This window comes from Heliangelus exortis, chromosome 20, assembly GCF_036169615.1.
Source record: "Heliangelus exortis chromosome 20, bHelExo1.hap1, whole genome shotgun sequence".
Lineage (NCBI taxonomy): Eukaryota > Metazoa > Chordata > Aves > Apodiformes > Trochilidae > Heliangelus > Heliangelus exortis.
The window spans coordinates 4,613,825-4,633,793 of record NC_092441.1 but is presented as its reverse complement, the minus strand read 5'-3'; the positions used below and the strand labels follow the sequence as shown (position 1 = coordinate 4,633,793).

The 19,969-nt window shown below is 41.0% G+C and overlaps 1 protein-coding gene across 3 annotated transcripts in view; it reads right to left on the bottom strand.

Annotated features, from left to right (window-relative positions):
- Window positions 1-19,969, bottom strand: part of MMD (monocyte to macrophage differentiation associated) — a 40,933-nt gene that overhangs the window by 3,206 nt on the left and 17,758 nt on the right. The window contains exons 1-6 of one of the 3 annotated variants that reach the window (XM_071764661.1): window positions 17,546-17,614; window positions 9,100-9,181; window positions 2,226-2,386; window positions 1,660-1,734; window positions 1,165-1,266; window positions 283-352 (exon numbers count right to left, since the gene is read on the bottom strand). In XM_071764661.1, the coding sequence (XP_071620762.1) occupies window positions 283-352; window positions 1,165-1,266; window positions 1,660-1,734; window positions 2,226-2,386; window positions 9,100-9,181; window positions 17,546-17,547 (492 nt within the window). In that variant the 5' untranslated portion in view covers window positions 17,548-17,614. Of the gene's footprint in view, window positions 1-282; window positions 353-1,164; window positions 1,267-1,659; window positions 1,735-2,225; window positions 2,387-9,099; window positions 9,182-14,351; window positions 14,654-17,545; window positions 17,615-19,969 lie in introns of those variants that run through there. The other 2 variants (XM_071764660.1, XM_071764659.1) reach the window with 2 other exon arrangements.

The following is a 19,969-nucleotide window of genomic DNA, read 5'->3' as shown; positions in this document are numbered from 1 at the left end:
CAATACCCTTTCAGAAGTGAGGGTCTTCAGAAGTGAAGTTCAGAGTCTAAGCACTTTTATCTAGACCTTGCAGCCCAGGTTCAATAAGACAAGGTAGCATTTCACTGAAGGTAAACAATAGACCCAAAATATAACTGACTATATTTGGTTCTTCTACAGAGATGTTAATTTTAGTCCACCATAATTCCAAATATTTTCAGGAGAAAGAGACCTGTACTGGAAGTTAAGCTTGTTACAAAAGGAAGTTTGTGTGTTTGCAATGTTAATAGTCACATTCCTTACCATGGATGTCACTACCAGAGCAGGAGAAAATCCCATTGCTAAGTAGAAAAAGAGTTCAACGATCTTGTACCTAAAAAGGAATTATTTGAGTCATTTAAGAAGGTGTACAAGAGTATGGCCATTTCTTTCAGCAGTAAAGAAAATGTTGTGTTAGCATTGGTCCATTGAACTATTTAAAAAGCTTTCTATGCAGATAGATAGGACGTGTGTTTTGAGACAAAAATAAAGTTAGTATTTATTTCTGCATACCCCACTTGAATGTAACACCCTCATCTCCAAATAGTGCCTAGATGCATTTATTTACATTAAGTACAAGTGAGAATAAAACACTGAGACAACTTGTATTTTCTTATTTGAACAGAACCTTGATAGCTTCACTTTAAAACAAGAAAGCTGGGTCTTGCCCCCTGGGGATAAATAATGAAAACAGGCTCAGTAATTCAGATATGTAATTCAAGGGCTTCCATCTCAAAAAAACCCAAGAAGGCAGAAGAGTCAATATGCATCAATATATCTAAACAAAATAATGCTGCTGTATAATCCATACACAATGCTACAAAAATGAGAAGGATCCAAAAATCATGATTTCAATTGGTTTCTTACTTGACCCACTTTCATTGTTGTTCTTGTAGCAAAAGTTAAAGTTTTAAAGGTGGATACTTCCTTCCCACCAGTTTGAGGAAAGACAGTAATATATCCTCAAGACAGGTTATGTCAGGGTGAATACAATTATATTTTGAGAAGATGCAAGTCTGCATCACCCTCATCACCTATTTCCACTCTTTCAAAGCTCTTCAGTTTGTGAAAGGCTGGACAGAAACAGAAAGCAAGAAAGCCCCAGCTTTTAATTTCATTTTCAAATTAAATGCAAATAATTCTTACTTTTCATGGTAGAGAAATACATAAAGGGTTCCTCCAGCAGCCATCAGCCAGATAAACCAACGCATGTGAGAGGCCAGAGGCCCAAGCTCACGGAGATTTAACCTGGAGGGAGAAAGATTTCAGGAGAGAAATGTGACAAATGCATGGATCACACTGACACACAAGTAGTAAGGCTTGATAAAATAAACATCCAGAGCTATAACTTAGGCATGATGGGGAGAAGATCTCTTGGGGAGAAGACAGAGAGAAGTAGAAGGTGTGTTTGGGTCGATGTGAGGGACTCAACATGGGGTAGTGGTATATAAATAAATTACTTTCTGCTGTTTTCTAATATTACTTTGTGTTCAGAAAATCCCAGAATATTACATTACACTGCATTTCACAATGCAGGATGTGGTGAATTCCATCTAAGGAGATAACTGTAGATTTTGGAAAGCCACAATGATAAACATTGGAAAAAGCTTTGACTCTGAAGCTGGGCTTCAGATTTCTTACCATGGTGCATAGGATGCTGCAATAAAGACATAGATCATCATCCTGTCACACATGTGAAAGCAATGCTCCATTGTCCTAGTTAGAAAGAAAACAAGACACCACGACAATAAAAATGAAAGAAAAAAACCCCAACAAACTGGGGGGAGGAGGTATCACATCTTAGTTTTACTACTGCTGCCCTTCTCCCAAGAAGGCTTTCTGTGTATTGTGTCATAATTCTGTTGGAAAGCTCTGTGTTCCTCAACGTAAATACACAGTCCCAGACAGCTTTCTCATTTCTGTAGTGGGATTATATGCACCATCCACATAGATCAGACATTTCCCATTCAACTTCCAGAATAAGAGCCACTAGGGCTTAAGAAAATCATGTATTTTCCTTAAAAAAGGGAGCAGACATTAAAGTTTGCTTCTTTATGAGCTTGGCTGTTTCTTCTAACAGAATCAAGGCTGTTTTTTCATGACTCACTACAAGGTACCACACCAGGCTTCAATAAAATCATATTTTTGACTGAGTAACAACAGAAAAACATCACAGAACATGAGAATAAAATGTCTTATAGTGGTACCTTAGGTGACTCTTTTTCCAAGAAATGATATGAAACACTGTGGAGACAATGAAGAGGGCGCAGAGCCCCACGCCGTACATCCAGGCTGTTATCTTTTCCCAGCGATCATCAGACAGTCTGTGGAGAAGGGCACTACCCACAATGGCTGGAACAATGAGGAACTAAGAAAACAAAAGGCCATTGTTAAGTCTTTACCCCCAGCTACCACCCACAGCACAACAACAGCAGGGCAGATACAACTGCAGCGTGTCCCGACAGGCGATCCGCGCATCTCCTACCAGGAGCAAGGGTTTCACCTAGGTGTAGGTTGACACACAAGCATCAAGACTTCAGCAATGCCTCAGACACACAGATTCTACCTGTTGGAGACAAATTTCTCCCACATGGTACTAGGCTGAGTTGTTTGCTCCTTCAGCCGTGACACAAAATGAGGCAAACAAAAGAATTTGCTAAGTGGCTTTTTTTTTTTTTTTTTTTGCGCTCTGCTTCGTGTTTTTAAAAAGTTTTGATTTTACTTTAAGCTTTGATTAAACCACCTCTTGTGCACAGAGTCAGAGCACAGGACAGACCAAAATAAACTTAAAATCCAAATGAAAACAAAAAATAGAAGTGTGCAGTTAAGCAGAAAATAGGGGAATCAAGCAAATGCTTTGCAGAATGTGGGTTTTAGATCTCATAAGTAAATTAGCTGCAAACTTAAGTTTATTAATAGATTCTTAATGCACAAAGATTATGTTCTTTCCATGCAGCATATCCAAGTCCTTTCTCCTTACTCTTTCCTTAACTCCCTCTCAAGCAGCTTTAATTTAGATGTTCCAAGACAATCACTGTTAGATCATCATTATGGAATTAGCATGCTCTCAGTAAGTATCTAAGCAGTGGGCTGCAGGCTTCATTTAAATTTAAAGCTCCCCTCCTTTCCAGAATAAACTACACCATGTGCCTTTGTCTCTAGAAATAAAACCAAAAACAAACAAAAACCAAACCAACCAAACAAAAAAAAACTAGAAAAAAACAGGGGGGAAAAAAAAAAGCGTGTGCAACAAGTACTTAAAGGAAAGAACCTGCTGGTTCAGACATTTCTACTCTGCTTCCAACATGATGAAATTCCACAGAGTTTTTGTCAGTCTACAAAGTTAAAATTTCCATACCCTCTATGGTGTGTCTGAAGATGCTAATTTGCTCATTTGAATTGCAAATAAGCTTTATATGTTCAAGTCCCCATAGCTTAACCCAGGTCTCACATGCTAAACAATAAAGCTAGCAACAAGTAATGTTTAAACAAATCTGCCAACTCTGCATTACAGGTTTGATAGGTAGGAGAGAAGCTCTAAGACAGAGCACTGGCTTTGTCCTTCATCTCCTTATGGACCAGAAGAAACTGAGAAGAAGAAACTGAGGCTCTGATCAGAGCCTTAGTGCAGAGTATACTGAAGGGATATTAAAAGTAGTTGCCAAATTCAGAGAGTTAAGCCACCCCTCAAAAAAATCATGGCCTTTATGTCTGGCTTTTGAAGTCCATCAAGTGTATTTTTATGACTATTGTATTTTCTTCCTTTGGGCAAAATTTAGCACGTTTACACCAAAAGCTTCAGGGCATTGAAATGAAAAGTACAGCAGTCCTGTATCCACAGCATTTGGACCAGAGGTGAAAACTCTTTCCGAGTTTTGTAACGAGACTCTGGAAGTTGACCTCATGCACTTCAAGGCCAAAAATAGTCTGCCAGTCTGGCAGTCTCATTTCTCACAAACCATGGATTTCCATATACATACCCTGGACAGTCCCCAAATTCAAGGAAGGTTAAAGTGTTTTTTTTCTCCTCAGAAGTATCTCCTGTTTTCCAAGTATGGCATTAGGTAAAGTGTGGCTGAATCCCTTGGGATAGCAAGGAACTGCTTGGATGTGTCAGTCATTTTATTCAGTTTTTGCAGGAGGCAGGAAGATGCAGAATTACTGCAGAAACAGTTTTGAGCCAGGTTTCTTTAAGCTATGCAGCCATGCTGTATCCACATTCATCAGTTTCCTTCCCAATTTCTGGTGCAAATTTCAATTTTTGACTAAACTTGATGGAGAACAAGAAGGTTTCAGAGAGATTATGTACCCATAAGTATCATGAACACAAGCACTGGGTAAAATAGCAAATCCCTACTAATTCCCTACTAAAAGCCCAGGCATGAGCTGCTTAGAGATTCTGCCTGGAGCTCTGAGACCATTTTATAGAAAGGAAGATCAACCCTTATGGAAAGTAGTTTTAATATTGCACGGAACAACTTGAGAAAGCTCACATCAATATTTTGAGTAAACTAGTAAAAAACTGGGATAAATATTTTACAAGTTTAGCTGTGACACATAAAGCCTAAATGGGCAAACACAGAGATTGCTGCCTATCATTTTTCCCAGTAATGTGCATACAAAATTACAGGGTTAAAGCAAATAAGCAATTCTCTTATCACCCCTTTCTTTGCACCTTCAGAACAAAGAAGAGAGCTACAAATGAGTGCATGGATGAAGAGATGAATAAATCTATTTTCTTCCTTGTCCTGTCTCTGAAGAATGATTCTATTTCTCACAGGGAACAGTGCTATAAGTGCTATACTAACATGAGGAGGATTTATTGTTTTTTTCTAAGTATTCTATTTCGAAACACTTTCCCTCTGTGGCTGTTATGCATCATGGGAACAGTTAGACTAAACAAGAGATGTTTTATTACCCTTTCTCAGACCAGAAATAGCTAAAGAAAGAATCCAGAAGTGATGCCCTGCTGTGCCAGCCAACTTGATAAAAGTTTTTAAGATACCAATGCCCTACCAGATAACGTACCATACAATGGACTTCATTATGTAACATCCATCTTTAAAAAAGAAATATAACACTCGGGTCAGCAAAAACCCAACAGATTTTCCCAAGTTCAATTAAAAAAAAGAAAAGAAAAAAAAAAGAAGAAAGAAAAACCAATCATCTCTATAGAAATTGAAATTAATGGAAAAGCAATCAATCAGTCTTTTAAAAGGAGTATTTACCAAAAAAGCAGCCAAGAAAATCAGAATTAACAGAATGAGTGTGATTGTGCTGTGTCATTTTACAGCAATGACACAGCATTTCCAAGATGCCAACATTCCTAGTAATAAAACTAGCTAAAATCACAAAATCAGTATCATCAAACCCATCACTTAATGAACTATGAACAATCCAGAACTTTCATGCTCTGATTAAATAATTTTAGCACCTTCATTAATAAATGCTAAATCAGAAAGGGGGTGGAAGAGAGATTTGCAGAATAAAAGAATAGGCAACAGTTTCACTAAGTTTTCTGGAGAAATACCAGAACAAAACAAGAGCATGTAGCTCTGAGCCCCTTTGCAACCAGAAGGGAGACAAATGATTAAAATATATTTATTTACAGCTTTGGCAGGAATCTCTAAGAGGAGACTTGGGCACAACCCCCATGTGACATGTGTTGGGGAACCAACTAACACAACTCCCCCTGTCACAAATAAAAGCCACTGCAAAAAGCCTTAAGGCACAAAGAAAGATGCTGAGGCAGTAAGCTGTTAACTTGATCTTGCATACCTCAGGGAAATTAAACTCTGGTTACTAACTTACAGCAAAGTATCTGGTATCTTCCAGCTGCTTGGGGATGCTTAGGATTGGTGGGTATTTTATCTCTATTTTCTGTAGAAAAGGACTCCCGTAGAGAGGTTTAAAATCTGTTTAGAATGTTGCTTTTGTATTTAATACTCATGCTAAAGTGTTATTTTCTTTGGATGCAAGGCTAGGCATGTCAGGCAGGCAGTAGCAATGAACTTTGATGCACAAATGGTGGTGTTACTGTTACCATATCATAGAATCATAGAATCCTAGGGGTTGGAAGGGACCTCAAAAGATCATCTAGTCCAACCCCCCCTGCCAGAGCAGGGCCCCCTAGAGTACATCCCCTAGGAACGTGTCCAGGTGGGTTTTGAATGTCTCCAGTGAAGGAGACTCCACAACCCCCCTGGGCAGCCTGTTCCAGGGCTCTGTCACCCTTACAGTAAAAAAAATTTTTCTGATATTCAACTTGAACCTCCTATGCTCCAATTTACACCCATTACCCCTTGTCCTATCACTGGACACCACTGAGAAAAGCCTAACTCCATCTCCCTGACACTCACCCCTTACATATTTGAAAACATCATGGGCCTTTCCCTGAGAGGGAAACACTAAGAGCATAAAGATGTTCCTTAAACTTCCTCTTGGGAAATTAAGGCAGTGGAAAAGTGAACAGAGTAGGCAGCCTGAGGTGTGACCCCTAGAGGAAACCATGAAGGACTCTGCCTGCTCCAGGAGTGCAGTCCTGAAGCCAAGTACAGCATCTTCCTACTCAGTAATGTTCTCAGGTAAGAGAACAAGCACCATGGAGCAGGAAGGCTGCTGGCAAACACAGGGAGCAAAGAAACTGCTAGGATCAGCCAGGTATGATGGAAATATTTTAAACAGAAAAGTCCTAACATTTTGATAACCCCATCTTCCATGCTCAAATGGCCAGGTAAATGCTCAAAGCTTCATTTTTGAAATATTTGTATTTATTCTTTTTCCACGCACTGCTCAAAACAAGACAGGAATAGAAAGACTGTTGCTTATTTTAAGAATAGTTTTCCTTTTAAAGCACTTGGAAGAAGCTTTTAGAGCAGTCTAAGGCAACCCATAACAAGGTTTTTATACAACAGAGTGAATATTCTTCTGTTTAACCTTATGTACACTAGAAAGTTTCACAAGGAAAGAGTCACACACTCTTAGGTTTAGTTTACCTTACAGCTCAAATTCTTATGTCCCCTGTTTCTCTCAGTTTCCTTCCTGCTCTTCTAAACTCAGCCTCTGCATCCAGCTGCTTAGCTGCCCTTCCTGCCTCTAGTATTTAAAGACAAGCCAGGGCTTTATTTAAAGCTAAAAAATATCAAGATGATTTAAACAGCCTTACTAGTTGAGAATTTGAAGACAATTTACTGCACTCCACAAAGTTAGCTTGTAAATATCATAACAAAAAGCTGTGCATGGGATTCTGTAGCCTCATTTATCCATTGTTTTGAGGGTTTTTGTTTGTTTGGTTTGGTTTTTAAGGAGCTACTTAACTGACTACTGTGTAATTTTAAGTCAAAAGACAGGCAGGACACCTCCTGAGGAGTACAGCCATGCCCATAAAATACAAGTGGACTACTTTCTGAATTATCATTTAAGACTTGAAAAAACATACAAAGGAGCATTGCTAAACTCTTTTTTTGCAGAAGCTACATCAATGCCTAAATGAGAACTCTAGCAGCAAAGACTCAACCACTTGACCTTCTAACATTTGTTAAAGCAGTCTGTTAACACAGAGGAGAGGAAAGCATCCCCCCCTCAACCTTTTCTCTATAATCCACTGTGCTTTCCCAGAATAGAATCCTATTTCAAGGCTTAACATTTTGATTAGAAGTTATTTATTGCATAATTTAAGGAGTAACAATCCCTCAGTTGTACTACATTTTCTTCCAAGGGTTGTATTAACATTGCATATCCCCAAATTTTTACCAGTTCATGGTAGGTTTTATCATGTACCTTGACTGTTCAGAAGGTAATTGCACAGCTTCACCAGAAACTGTAGCATATAAAAAATACATATATAACACCATGGCTGTAACCTACTGCTGACAGGCAGGAATAGGACATGCCTGGTTTTAACTAGAAAAAGGCTAGAATTGCTAAGGAGTGCAGCAACTTCTGCCAGATATTTTGAAATCTAACTTTCTGGCCAGAGTAAACAGGATTTGTCCAAGGATTAGGAGATAAACTACTTATTTGTGCTAACTAAGAGAACGTTGCTTCATTCTCTAGACAAATAAGCATATATTTACACAATGTTGTACATCAGACCCTTAGGTTAGAAACACTTAAGTTTCAGTTAGATTTTCTATATGCAAACCAAGGTGATTCTGCTTTTACCAGCAACACAGAGCTGTGTGCTCATTATTTATAAAACACAGATGAAAGCTCATGAAGAACAGAGCTCTTTCTAGAACTCAGGAGTCCCATGCACTGCCTTCAGAGTTCATATTTGTAGCTCACTCAGACATACTGGAGATAAGGGACTGAGAACTAAGTCAAACATACTTCAGATGTTTGGAGTTAAACATGGGATTGAGGAGAAGCACAAGGGCCTTAGAAAAGGGCAAATGCTATCTTAAAAAACAAACAAACACATTTTTAAGTCCTTTTCAAAGTGCCAGACAGCAAATTAAACTTCCAATTACTATAAAAAGGAAAAAAAGGGAGGGGAGACTGCTTTCCTTATTTTGTGGATATCATCTATTCAAATCTGGTAGGAAAATAAGGACAGAGTAGAATGTTTAGTAGGGCTGTCAGCAATATTAATGTCTCTTTCAAAACACAAGATTTCTTGAAGAATTAGTTCACAGATACTAAGTATCAGAACTATGACATTCCATGTGATAGTCTTATGAAGAATTCCACTTCTAATATGAATAAATCTTTCTTACATTTCCAGAACCTGATTTGCACAACACTATGCAGGCATTGGGAAATCTGCCTTGCAAGACTAATTACTACAGGCCTGAATCCCCTTTACCACAGTCATCCTCTAAATGGCACGGAGGAAAAACATCCAGTTGAAGACCTGTAATTTCCTTTGGTGAAAAGGAATCTTAGGAAGCATCTGGAGATCCTAAAGATTCAAAACATGGACCAGCCATCTAACTGGTCTTACATTTTCTGGGCTGTTACAGCTGAAACCTATATAACAAAACCAGAGAGGTTGTAGATATGAACACACTCAGGCAAAGGTCATCATTTAGCCATCCAAACCCATGAGAATTTACCAAAAGAGGGAAGAAATGTACTCACTGCATGTGTGTAGCAGTTAGCAGCATGTTCATAGCAAGTGGGTTTGTAGCGGCTGTTTGCTGGAGCCGGGTGGTTCATGAACCTGGTGAATAATTAAAAAGTATTTTTAGGAAAGTTAATAAACCAACTCTTGAAAGAGTCACGAAGGAACACCTCCACCCCAGTAGTGTTAAAAACTAAGTGTAAAGATGTTAAAAGTAAATGGTATTTAAGTTCTCCCGTGCAAGTTCTCTTAACAAACCCAGACATTAAATAAATTGCTGTGGCTGCCTGGCCCAGTGGGTGGTTGTCTTCATCCAAGACTTTGCAGATCCATCTTTTCCAGCAGTTTGGTCAGATGAAGAATGACCTATTTCTGATTTATTTTCTGATTTACCTTACATAATATGGACTCAAAATGCTCTTGAAATACGGATTTCATCACAGCTGTCAAAGATTACTCTTCTTTTAAGAAGTTCTTGAAACCAGAGCCATAGTCCAGTTCTGCAATATCTTGGAATAAACCAACTTGAACACTGACCTTTGGGTTCCTATAGCAAGCAATATTTGTGTTTGGAGTGTTAGATGGTTCAGATTTTCTTTGAGGCAAATGCCATCTGTCTGTAACTAAGACCCAAGCTATGCAAGGGATGAAAGGGACCCTAATGGTTAACTCTGAAGAGGAAAAATTTCAAGAGGTGTACCCCAGACATTGCACCTTTGTTTCTAAGAATTTTCAAACATCACCTAACAAACAATCACACCAAACATAGCCTATGCAATGCAAACCAAGTGTGATGAAATTTGAGAAGGCTTTAGAAAAACTTGCCAATACAAATGCTGCATGTAACTATACCAAAAACAAAACAAGAACCTACAAACACTTGAGTTGTTTCTCTGAAACAACACAAATTAAATCTGTGCATAAAAACCTGCAGGAGACAGCACACATTTATTTGAAACCAGTCAAATCAGTTATGAACTACTCTAGCAACAGTGCCATGGAAGTTCTCCCAGCACAGCCTGCTATCACATAAAAGTGATTTTTGCACTAATAAATTCCTGTTTCCTCCAAACTATTATAAAACTATGCACTGACAATTAGTTGGGTATCCAACAAGCCAGAAACAGGTTCACAGCAAGTACAGAACATGCCTGTATGTGCAGAACTGAGAGCAGCTTGGTTAGTTAAGATTTATATATATATATATACATATATATAAGAGCTTGTTAGAAAACCTTTGGTCCTCCCCCATGTCTGTCCTAGTTTAAATCAAAATCAATCCTACTTTTGTGATGACCCTAAAATATGGGCTGATCTCAAACCAGGGAGCAAAAAAAAAAAAAAAACAAACCACCAACCAACAAACCCAAACCAGAATCTTACAGTTCTAGTAAGTAGTTCCAGATTTCTGGGATACTTTCTTTAAAAATCACTTCATAAATCAGTCAAAAAAACTGTTTTTTCTAAACTGGTAAATGAAAATTTAATGACATAGGTAAAACAGCATCATGATCTATCTCCAAATTACAGCAATTTAAAAAAACCTAAAAACAACAGTTTTAACTATTACTAATACAAAGGATAAGAAAAATTAAATTTCTTTCACAGACTCAGAGTATGTTTTTAGCAAACAAATGGATCCACAGGAGTGAATATTCTGTTAAAAAGTACAGTACTGTCAGTATTAGCTGTATCATTTCCACTGCTCCAAATTACTATCACCTAAAAATCTATAAATAATTGATGGTAGTCTGCTAAGGAGACCTATTATCCATTAGAGAATTACTTTTAATTTTCCTCCCCTTTCATTTATTTCATAGAAAAGATGCTGGATCTTTCTAAGACAATCACACCAGAGCCTGGGGTTAAGTTAGATTTTAGGTGGAATTGTGAACAAACACTTCAGAGAAGTCCATTTATTACCAGGACCTTGTATTCATACTAATTTAAAGACTGTTATTAGAAGAAAAGCAGAACATAAAGGCATGAACAAAGCTATCCTTTCTCTGTTATCCACACAAAGGGTTGGGATTTTTCCCCCTTGTTTGTGCCAGCACAGGAACGATGCAAATATTCGTTCATCTCTGTGCTAACTTTAGGCTGGCAAAACAGACAAGCATCAGGTTTCAGAAAACTTCACACTTACAGAGTATTTCAAACGTTTACTTTTTTAATAAATGCTGCCATTATGATTCTTTAACTTACACCTACAAACATTGTCAGTAACACAGCTATTGAGCTGTGTCCAGCTTTACTGGACTCCCACAACAGCTGAAACTGGCTTTTCTTCCACCAGAGTTTGGGCAGAGAAAAATTATTTTGGCACATTCTGTTAAAAATGTTACTCAAATACTCCTGTAATTAGGTATAGGCATGACATTGCAATATAAAAGCAGAAGAATTTGGTTGCTGACTTACTCAGTCTAGAGGCAAAAACCGTTCTGTTCCTGTTTGAAGATAAATAAATAAATCCCACATCATCCCCAACAATGGATGCTTTTTGTTTTCTGCCACATAAATACTGCAACACAATGACATTGTTTTTCCTTCTATCTACAGGTCAGGTTTGCCTCTTCTGAAAAATATAACTGTGAGGAATATAATCTCACCTTTCTAAAAGTAGAAACTTGATATAAAGCAGTCGGATGTTATTTAGTCCTTAGTGAGGTCTCTCTATAAAACAACCATTAAGGTTATTATCAAAAGCAGGGCAGTCTGATTAGGTCCCACTAAATTAGACTACAATTTACAGGAAACATTGGTAAGTGAAGCCTTTTGATTCTCTAAGAAATCTCTAATGTATTATTTAATAGGAACTCTAGTGAAATTGGAATAATTTAAACAAGGGATGTGCAGCATTATCTTACAAGAAAGTATAAATACTTCTCCATTTATGATAATGAGAATCCAAGACCTCTAGTATAAAATATTAACTCACTCAATATTAGAATTTGATGTTTCCTAGATTAACAGACTAATAACTACTTGTAGCCAGCTATGAGAGCAGAACACTTTTGCACTGTTATGAATTCATTTTCACAATTTCAATGAGTTCTTCAAGCTCAAGAACTACTTGAGGCCAAGGAAGTCTGAGCTTCATCATTTCACTGCACACAAACAACTTTCCTTGATGAGCACGTTCCCAGTCCAAGAAGAAAGGGAGTACTGAGAGAGACAGATGACAATTTAAAACAAGAGAGAAGAAATACATAGCCCTCCCTTCACACTACTGGAACTTTGATCTTGAAACACTCTAAACATTTAAAATGTTAAACATAAGGACTGATCCATCCTTTCTGAGACCTCTGGTCTCCAATTCCTGCTCAGGTCTATTTGGTACATGTTCCATAGCAGCCCCAGAATTCAGATAGGATAATGTCTGGGAAAGAAAGGAGGAAGAAAATCAGAGGGTTCTCAATGCTTTGTCTTTGCATGCAAACCCAGCTTAGAAAAATAAATTATAAAATCCAAATTCTATTGCACATATTTGCATGGCATCTGTCTGGTACTACAGCAAGCTTATATCCAAAACTGCAGAAAAGAAAAGCACCTTTTAAGCTCTGCCTTATTCTTGATTTCCATCTGCTGAATGAATTATTCTTTGAAGCATGAAGTACAACATCAGTAAAAGCAGCAGGCACTGATAATAGCTTCAAAGATGTGGATTTTTTAGTCTTTTCAGGAAGTACATTTCCTTTATTCAGCTCAAAAGGCCTCATACTTCCTTTTACAAGCTTAAAAGCACATTACCCTTTTTGTATATTTTTTTCTAGTGATTTCCAGCAGCCGGAGAGGCCATTTAGACCCAATAAGCCATAAATAACAGCATATGAGAAACTGCAACAAGATGGGAATAACTCTACAGAAACCGCTGAATTCACTCCTTGTGAATTCAGTCCATTCAGTTCAAAATAAACCCATATTCCTCTGGACTTGACACCTTCCTTCCTGGATTAGAAAATACCTAATTGTGGTTTGTAACTGTTCACATCATCTTTACTATCACTGAATAACTAAGTCACAGAAATAATTCAGATGATAACAGAAGCAGACTGCTTATTTGGAAATACCAGGAAAACCATATGCTGTGTAAAAGGTCCATGGACTTACAGCAAAATGAAGAAAAAATGAAATCTGAAGTTCTTAGAGAATCCTTCAACATGTATGGTACGATACATAGATTAGGTGACAAAAAAAGTGCCTGTTCATCTCACTGACATCCCAGAAGATGCCTCAATGTTCTGTCAAGTATAAAAGGTGACATTTCAAGTGAAGAGTGGGGAGCAAACAGTCTCATCAGGTGCTGCAACACCTCTAAGCTCAGGGGCAGCCTATCAGCCAACCTAACAGCCTGCTGTGGGCCAGACTCCAGCTCTGACCACATTATTTCTCTTTCAATTTTATTTCCCTTTCAGTACTTGGCCTTCGGTTTCTTGAACAAGCCGGTGATAGCAGAGAGCAGGGCAGCCCTGTAGCGGTGTAGCCGCGGAGGAAAACCATGCCAGAAACCGGTCTTATCTGGGATACAGACTGTCACTCCACAGTTACCGGCCTTTTCATGGGGACTTTGAGTAATTAAGCACCTAAAGCCCACGCACAGATAAGGTTACCCAAGAAGCTCCATCGCAGTTACCCAGCCACCCTCCCTCAACACGAGCAGCATCTTCTCTCCGCCCGGAGATGTGTGAACAAAGAGACCGCGATCTGCTGAGGGGCACGGAGCCAGGAGCCGGGGCGGCCGGGGCCACCTCCCCCGGCCCGGCCCAGGACACCTCCCCCGGCCCGGGCAGCCCCCGGCTCCGGAGCTACAGGTCGGGCCCCGCGGGAGGCGCGGCCGGGGCCGGGGGAGGCATCGTGGCCGAAGCCGTGACACACGGCCGGATGCGTGAACCTTCCCCCATTTAAAGTCGAAAGAAAAGAAATTAATAAAGAAATACCGAGCCCCCATCACACCCCGGCGAACGGCTCTGCTCCCCCCGCCCGACACCGGCGGGGCCGCGGGCCCTCGGCAGCGGGGCCAGGGCGGGGAAGAGGCGAAACCGTGAGGAGAAAAACCTCGATACCTCCAGCCCAGCCCCGCAGCCCTCACAGACCCCCGAGCTCCGCCGCGGTCGCCCGGTCCCTCAGCTCCAGCGTGCCCGCCCGGCCATGAGGGGAGCGCAGGAGCAGCCGGAGGGTCCCATTCCTCAGGGGGGAGCGGGCGGCTCGGCCCCGCCGGAGGATGGAGGGGGAGTAGGGGGAACCCTTTCAGGGGAGGGGGAGACCTCACCTCCTGAACTTCTCCTGGAGCCGCCGCATGGGTCCGGGCCGCCCGCCCCGGCCGGGCTGTGGGCGGGGGGTCGGGACGGGAGGCTGCGGGCGGCTCCTGAGGCGGCGAGGGCCGGAGTCCGGGCCCTCATTGGCGTGCGAACCGCCGCGGCGAGCAGCGACGGCCAGCACCGTCCGTCGGTGAGGAGCGGGAGCCGGTCGGGCGGCTGCAGGCGGCCGCTTTAACGCGGCCTCTCGGCTCCTCTCAGCCCGCCCGGCCCGCGCTTCCCTCCGCCCCTGCCCGCCCACAGCCGCCCGGCCCGGCCCGCCCGCCCCCGCCGCGGCAATGGCGGGAGAGCGCGGGAGGCGGCGGGGAGGCGGCCTGGAGCGGCGGATCCGCTGGGCAGGGAGAAGCCGCGGGTGCTGGCGAGAAGCGGCCCGCAGCAATGGGCACCTCTGCCCCGGGAGATGGGGGTTCGGGGAGAAGGTGCCGCGGCCTGGTCGCGGGGTTCCCCCGAGGGTGGCCCAGGCCGAGCTCGGTTTCCAGGGTCGGCCTGAAAAACAACGGCGGGGGCTGCCCCAGGGCCGCGATTTAACAGCAGCGAGTGACAGGAGGTAGCGGATGAACTGCCATCACTTCTCCAGCGGTCACTCAAATCAGCTGACAGCCGAGGATTTAGGGATTTCAGCCTGCCGGATTTTTAGACTCATGCATCAGAAAGAGCCTCTCCAGAGGTGGGCTCTGTCCTGACCCGCTCGTCCCATGGCACAGCACCCAGGGCAAAGCGCTGCTCCCCAGAGCTGTGTCTGCTGAGCTTAAATCTGTGCAGGGAGTGATTGTCCCCTCTCTACACCCAGGTTACAATGGCCATGGGCTGCTCGTGATAACCCAGCTGGCTGTCTTCCTAGTTCCCCGAGCTGTAAGCCATAATCTTATCTACTCCAACCAAACTTTTCAAAGTGAGTGTTATTTTACATGAATGAAGAGAGTGTCAAGCGTGTTTCCATAGGATGAATGTGGTGTTACCTTGTATAATAGAAATTCTAGCATGAACATCAAGTTCAATTCAAGCTGTCTTCTAATCTAAAATCTTGTTTACCTTGGGATTTTGAACAGTTCCAGCCCTCAGCAAAAGCAATTAGTATAGGCACACCAAAGCAAACCACCAGCAACATCTGTTATGGCAGGCCTGAGACAGATGGGATCTGCTGACTGCTGCTCTCATGGTTTTTAAGTCACCTGCCCAGCAGAACGTGCCACCTCTGCCAGGGAATCCCCTTCACCACAGGCAGCAGAAGGAAGCATGAGCATCATGACTTGCTGGCTGTCAGTCTAAATCTGACTTTTCATGGCTCTCAGTCCCTTTTACTAACACTTCTTCCATGCCAGGAGCAAGCAAACAATGAGACAGTGACAGCTTTGTAAACTTCCATGACAAGACTTGCCCCTCAGGTCCTCCAGTTTCAGGATAGAAAAAGCTCTTCTGGTACAAATCACAGATTTTTGTCTCCAAGAGGGGATGCCATGAGGATCACTGCAAACAGCCAGGTGCTCAGCTTTGCTTAATGTGAGAGGCAGAGTTTGTTGCTGGAAAGGAGAGTTGCTGCTCCAGCAAATGTCACGAAGCATTTTTTCTCCTCATAGTTTTCTAAACCTGGTTTTCCACCTTTGTTCTGTGGAGATTTTTAAAGCAACAATTGGTGTAGCTTTCTTCTGTTGCTGCAGCATCAAAGATTTACAGATTCAAGATACAGTTTTAAAAAGTCACTGTTTCAAACTTAGGGGTTTTTTTTTGAATGAAAACTAACATGCAAATCATGAAGCTTGACTGAGAGGCATGAGGTTAAGAAGACCACCAACCATCATGACAGCAGTGAAGAGACTGGAATATTTTGAACTGAATGTTTTTGTCTCTTAAGAATACCAGTGCATTACTCAGCACAGGTAAAGCAGTCCTGACCAATAAACATATTTTTAGTACTAGTGACTCTTGTTGAACTCATCTCTGTAATTGCTTTTTATGATCTAATGAATCAGGATGCCTGAAAAAATAACAATAAAATAAATCCCTTATTGTGGGCCAATCCTAAAATTGGAATTACGCATAGAAAATTAAGGAAGCAAAAACCTTATTAGTTTGATTGCTCTTATTTATGAAGCATGAAAGAAAAAAAAAAAACCAAACAAAAAAAAAAAAAAAAAAACCAAGCAAACCAAATGCCCAGTGTCCATTTCATTAAAAGTGTTCTTAAAACTAGAAATATGTCATATTGAGCTCAGCCAGAAAAGCATTTTAATAGATGAGTCAGGGTTATAAGAGGATGGAAGAATTTTCCTTACTGGATGCTTCTCTACAGTGGGCCACTACCACATGGTGTGTTTGGAGGAAGGAGCAATGAGCTGAAAAAAGAGCAGCCAAGGGCTTGTTAATAAGACATTCAACTTATTATTTTTTTACTGGGCAAAGAGAATGCAGTTCTGATCAAGGCTGTGAGGTATTTGTAGGATGGATTGACAAAAAGAAACCAAACAATCCCAGATTGTACCTTGTGGACACCCATTTGACACCTAATGGAAGGTGTTTGCATAGCAAATCTGTTAGTAATTGCAGTTTTTGCAGTTTTAGTAGTGTAGTCAACGAGTCCATGACCTCTGTGGTTTGCCCTTTTTATTTCTGTGTCAAGGGATGGAGGAGTTTGTACACCTGGGCTCTTTATGAGTATTAAATCCACAGACATAGCCAATTTCTGAATCAGACATCAAATGCTTTTATAGAACTATGAGGCACAAAAGTGGGATCTGTAGATGTATCATAGAATATGATCATAGAATCATTTTGGTTGGAAAAGGCCTATAAGATCATCAAGTCCAACTGTTCAGCATTGCAAAATTGTCTTGGGTTCACAAATTTATCAAACAAACAGTTAGGACTCACTGAAAACTTTCTTTCCCCCACTCAAGATGAAATTTTAAATGCCAGACAAGATGTCAGCAGTGAGTAAAATTCTACCAGGAGGTTATATGAATAAAACAAAACATCTCACACAGAAGCTGGGTTTCTTCTTGCCCTTTGGTTCTTACTCTAAACCTGTACCATAATGAGTCTCCTGATTTGTTCAGCAGATAACAGAGAAGCAAACATTTGTAAGCAGCTCTCCAACTGCCAAAAGGGATGGATGGGTGACAAGCCATGGCTCACGTGCCCAGGTACTTACATTTTGGAGTTGCCAGTGATGAAGGATGAGCTGGGAGGCAGCAGGCTGTGGGGAGGCAGGGTGAGCAGCACAGGATGAGCACGGGGAACAAGTCTGACAGGTGAAACTCCTCTCCACCCCCACTCTACATGGGAGAATAAATCAAGCATTTCTGGTAAATAAGGGTGGAGAAAAATACCCTTCTGTCTTTTGACTTCCTAACAAACAGGATATGAGGATCTAGCTCTTCCTCTCTTAGGGGTGTACATGCTAATGGAGGAAGGTGTTGGTTTCACTGAGGCTTTGTTTAGAAACTTCAGAGGTAAAGCTCTTTCTCTTCCTTACACAACAAATTCTCCAGTGAGTGGGTTGCAACTGAGAGCTCACTTCAGCCATGTGTGTGGCTATGGCAGAAGTACATTCTAAAAAGAGCTCCTTGGATGGTAAAACACAACTTACTGATGCCATTTTTGGAGGGAATTCTATTTCCTCTTTAAGTTTAAAATATGAAAATCAGTTTTGCAGTAATGTGGACTGTAAGACCAGGACAGCAGTAGCTAACAGGTGAGGCAAGATCAAGCACAATGTAAGCTGTGGGGAGAGCTGTGGGGAGCCCGAGGATGTGCTCCCTCATGGCCTGTCCTTAAACCTGTCCCTGCAGGACAGGTCATGTGGGCAAATCAACCCTTAGAGAGCCCTTCAGAGAAGGGTTTGGGCTTTATTAGCATGCCCAAGGAGACAGAGCATCAGAGCTGCCCTGTCAAGTGTTGCTCTCTGGATCTGACCCAGGATGAGGGTCCTGCAGGCAGCATGGATACAGCTCTTATTTTTTTCTTGCTGCAAATTGACCCAGATTTCTGCTTTATCTAACAGCCCCTTCTGAGCACAGTGTGAAGGAGAAGCATTTCTTACTGAACTGCATGTCAGTGGTCTTGTGAAATGAGCACTTCTCTCTCCCTTCCTCCCTCCCTCAGCCTTCCTCCAGTCTAATTAATAAGGTCATCCCACTGAAGGTAGGTGTATAAATAGCTTTCTGAACAGCAAGGAAATTAGTTCTGGCCTTGACAACTTTTTCAGGGTGACACAGGTACCTAAGAAGTGCTGGCTCCTTGGCCTGGGCAGCAACTTGAAGTGGAAATGGTGAAACATGAGCTGATGTTGTAGCACTCCTGCCTTAAACCTAAACAGGATTGCAACATTATCTAGTAATAATCTGTTAACTGAGCCATTGAGACCCTTTGAAAGGAATGGCCGAATTATAACATTTTAAAATTTGATGTGAGTCTGGAATTTTATAATTTTATAATCTAAATATGCCACAGAAAATGCAAGCTTCAATTGTTTAGAAAACTTATACTGGTTGTTCACTGAGACTTCAAAACAGTGAAAGTTAAGCTTCTAAACAAGAGACAAACATTGAATTATAATTTGATTATCTTCGTGACAAATGAAGTTCAATTGCATGCTCAGGAAAACAATGGAGAAATATTATTTTGCAGTCATTTGGTCTGTGTCCCAAATAATAGTCCTGCCACGTATTGCATTTGAAGACAAACCTGTTTCTGCTAGTAAGCAAAATTACACAGATCTCAAAATGCATCTGGAGAAAACCAAAGAAGATAAAATTTGATATTAAAGTAGCTTTTCTATCAAAAGAAAATATGAAAAGGTATTTCTTTGAAAGTTGCTAAGATCCCATGGCATACTTGGTGCACATCTTCTAATGTTGAGACTGTTTCAAAAACTGTGATACTTTTTCCTTGTTTTGATTAGCAAATGTGGGTTCATGGGGTTTCACCTTGTTCCTCAAATGAATTTCACTGATTTGTTACAAAGAAAACTTCGCTGCAGTGAAAAATCAAATTCCTCCTTGTTGCATGTAACTTATTCAACTATTTCCTTCAATGAAGAAGCTGATGAAAGGAGACAAGATCACAAGACAAGATCACATTTTCAGAAGAGAAAAGCAGCACTTTTCAGTCCCCAGACTGGTCTTGGACAGCTGCACAAGTTCTGAGTCATCAGATGAATCAACTCCTCTAATGACTGCAGAGAACTTTTACTTCAAAAACTACAGAAATAGGCTCTTTTCAGATATTGATCCTGCAGTATTTCCTTTGGGAAGCTTTAGTCACAAAGGTATCAGAACTTAAGGCTTGTTTAGAAATCACAGATGTCAGGGGGGCATTTAATAATTGTATCTTAAAGGGTCTGATGAAGGATTTCCACTTGCTGGTTATAGCTGAGGGGCAAGACAGCCCTTGGAATGTGCTTTGGTTCCTCCAACAGAAATCTGTAGGAAATTTAAGTTTATTAAAAGGCCATATAAAGGTAAAATTCACTTATAAAGAGAATTTTATACATCAGGCCAAATCAGGACAACCTTGAGAGCTAAAGCATTCCATCTGGACTCTTCTGTTAAGAATCCCTGAAAAATCACTGTTC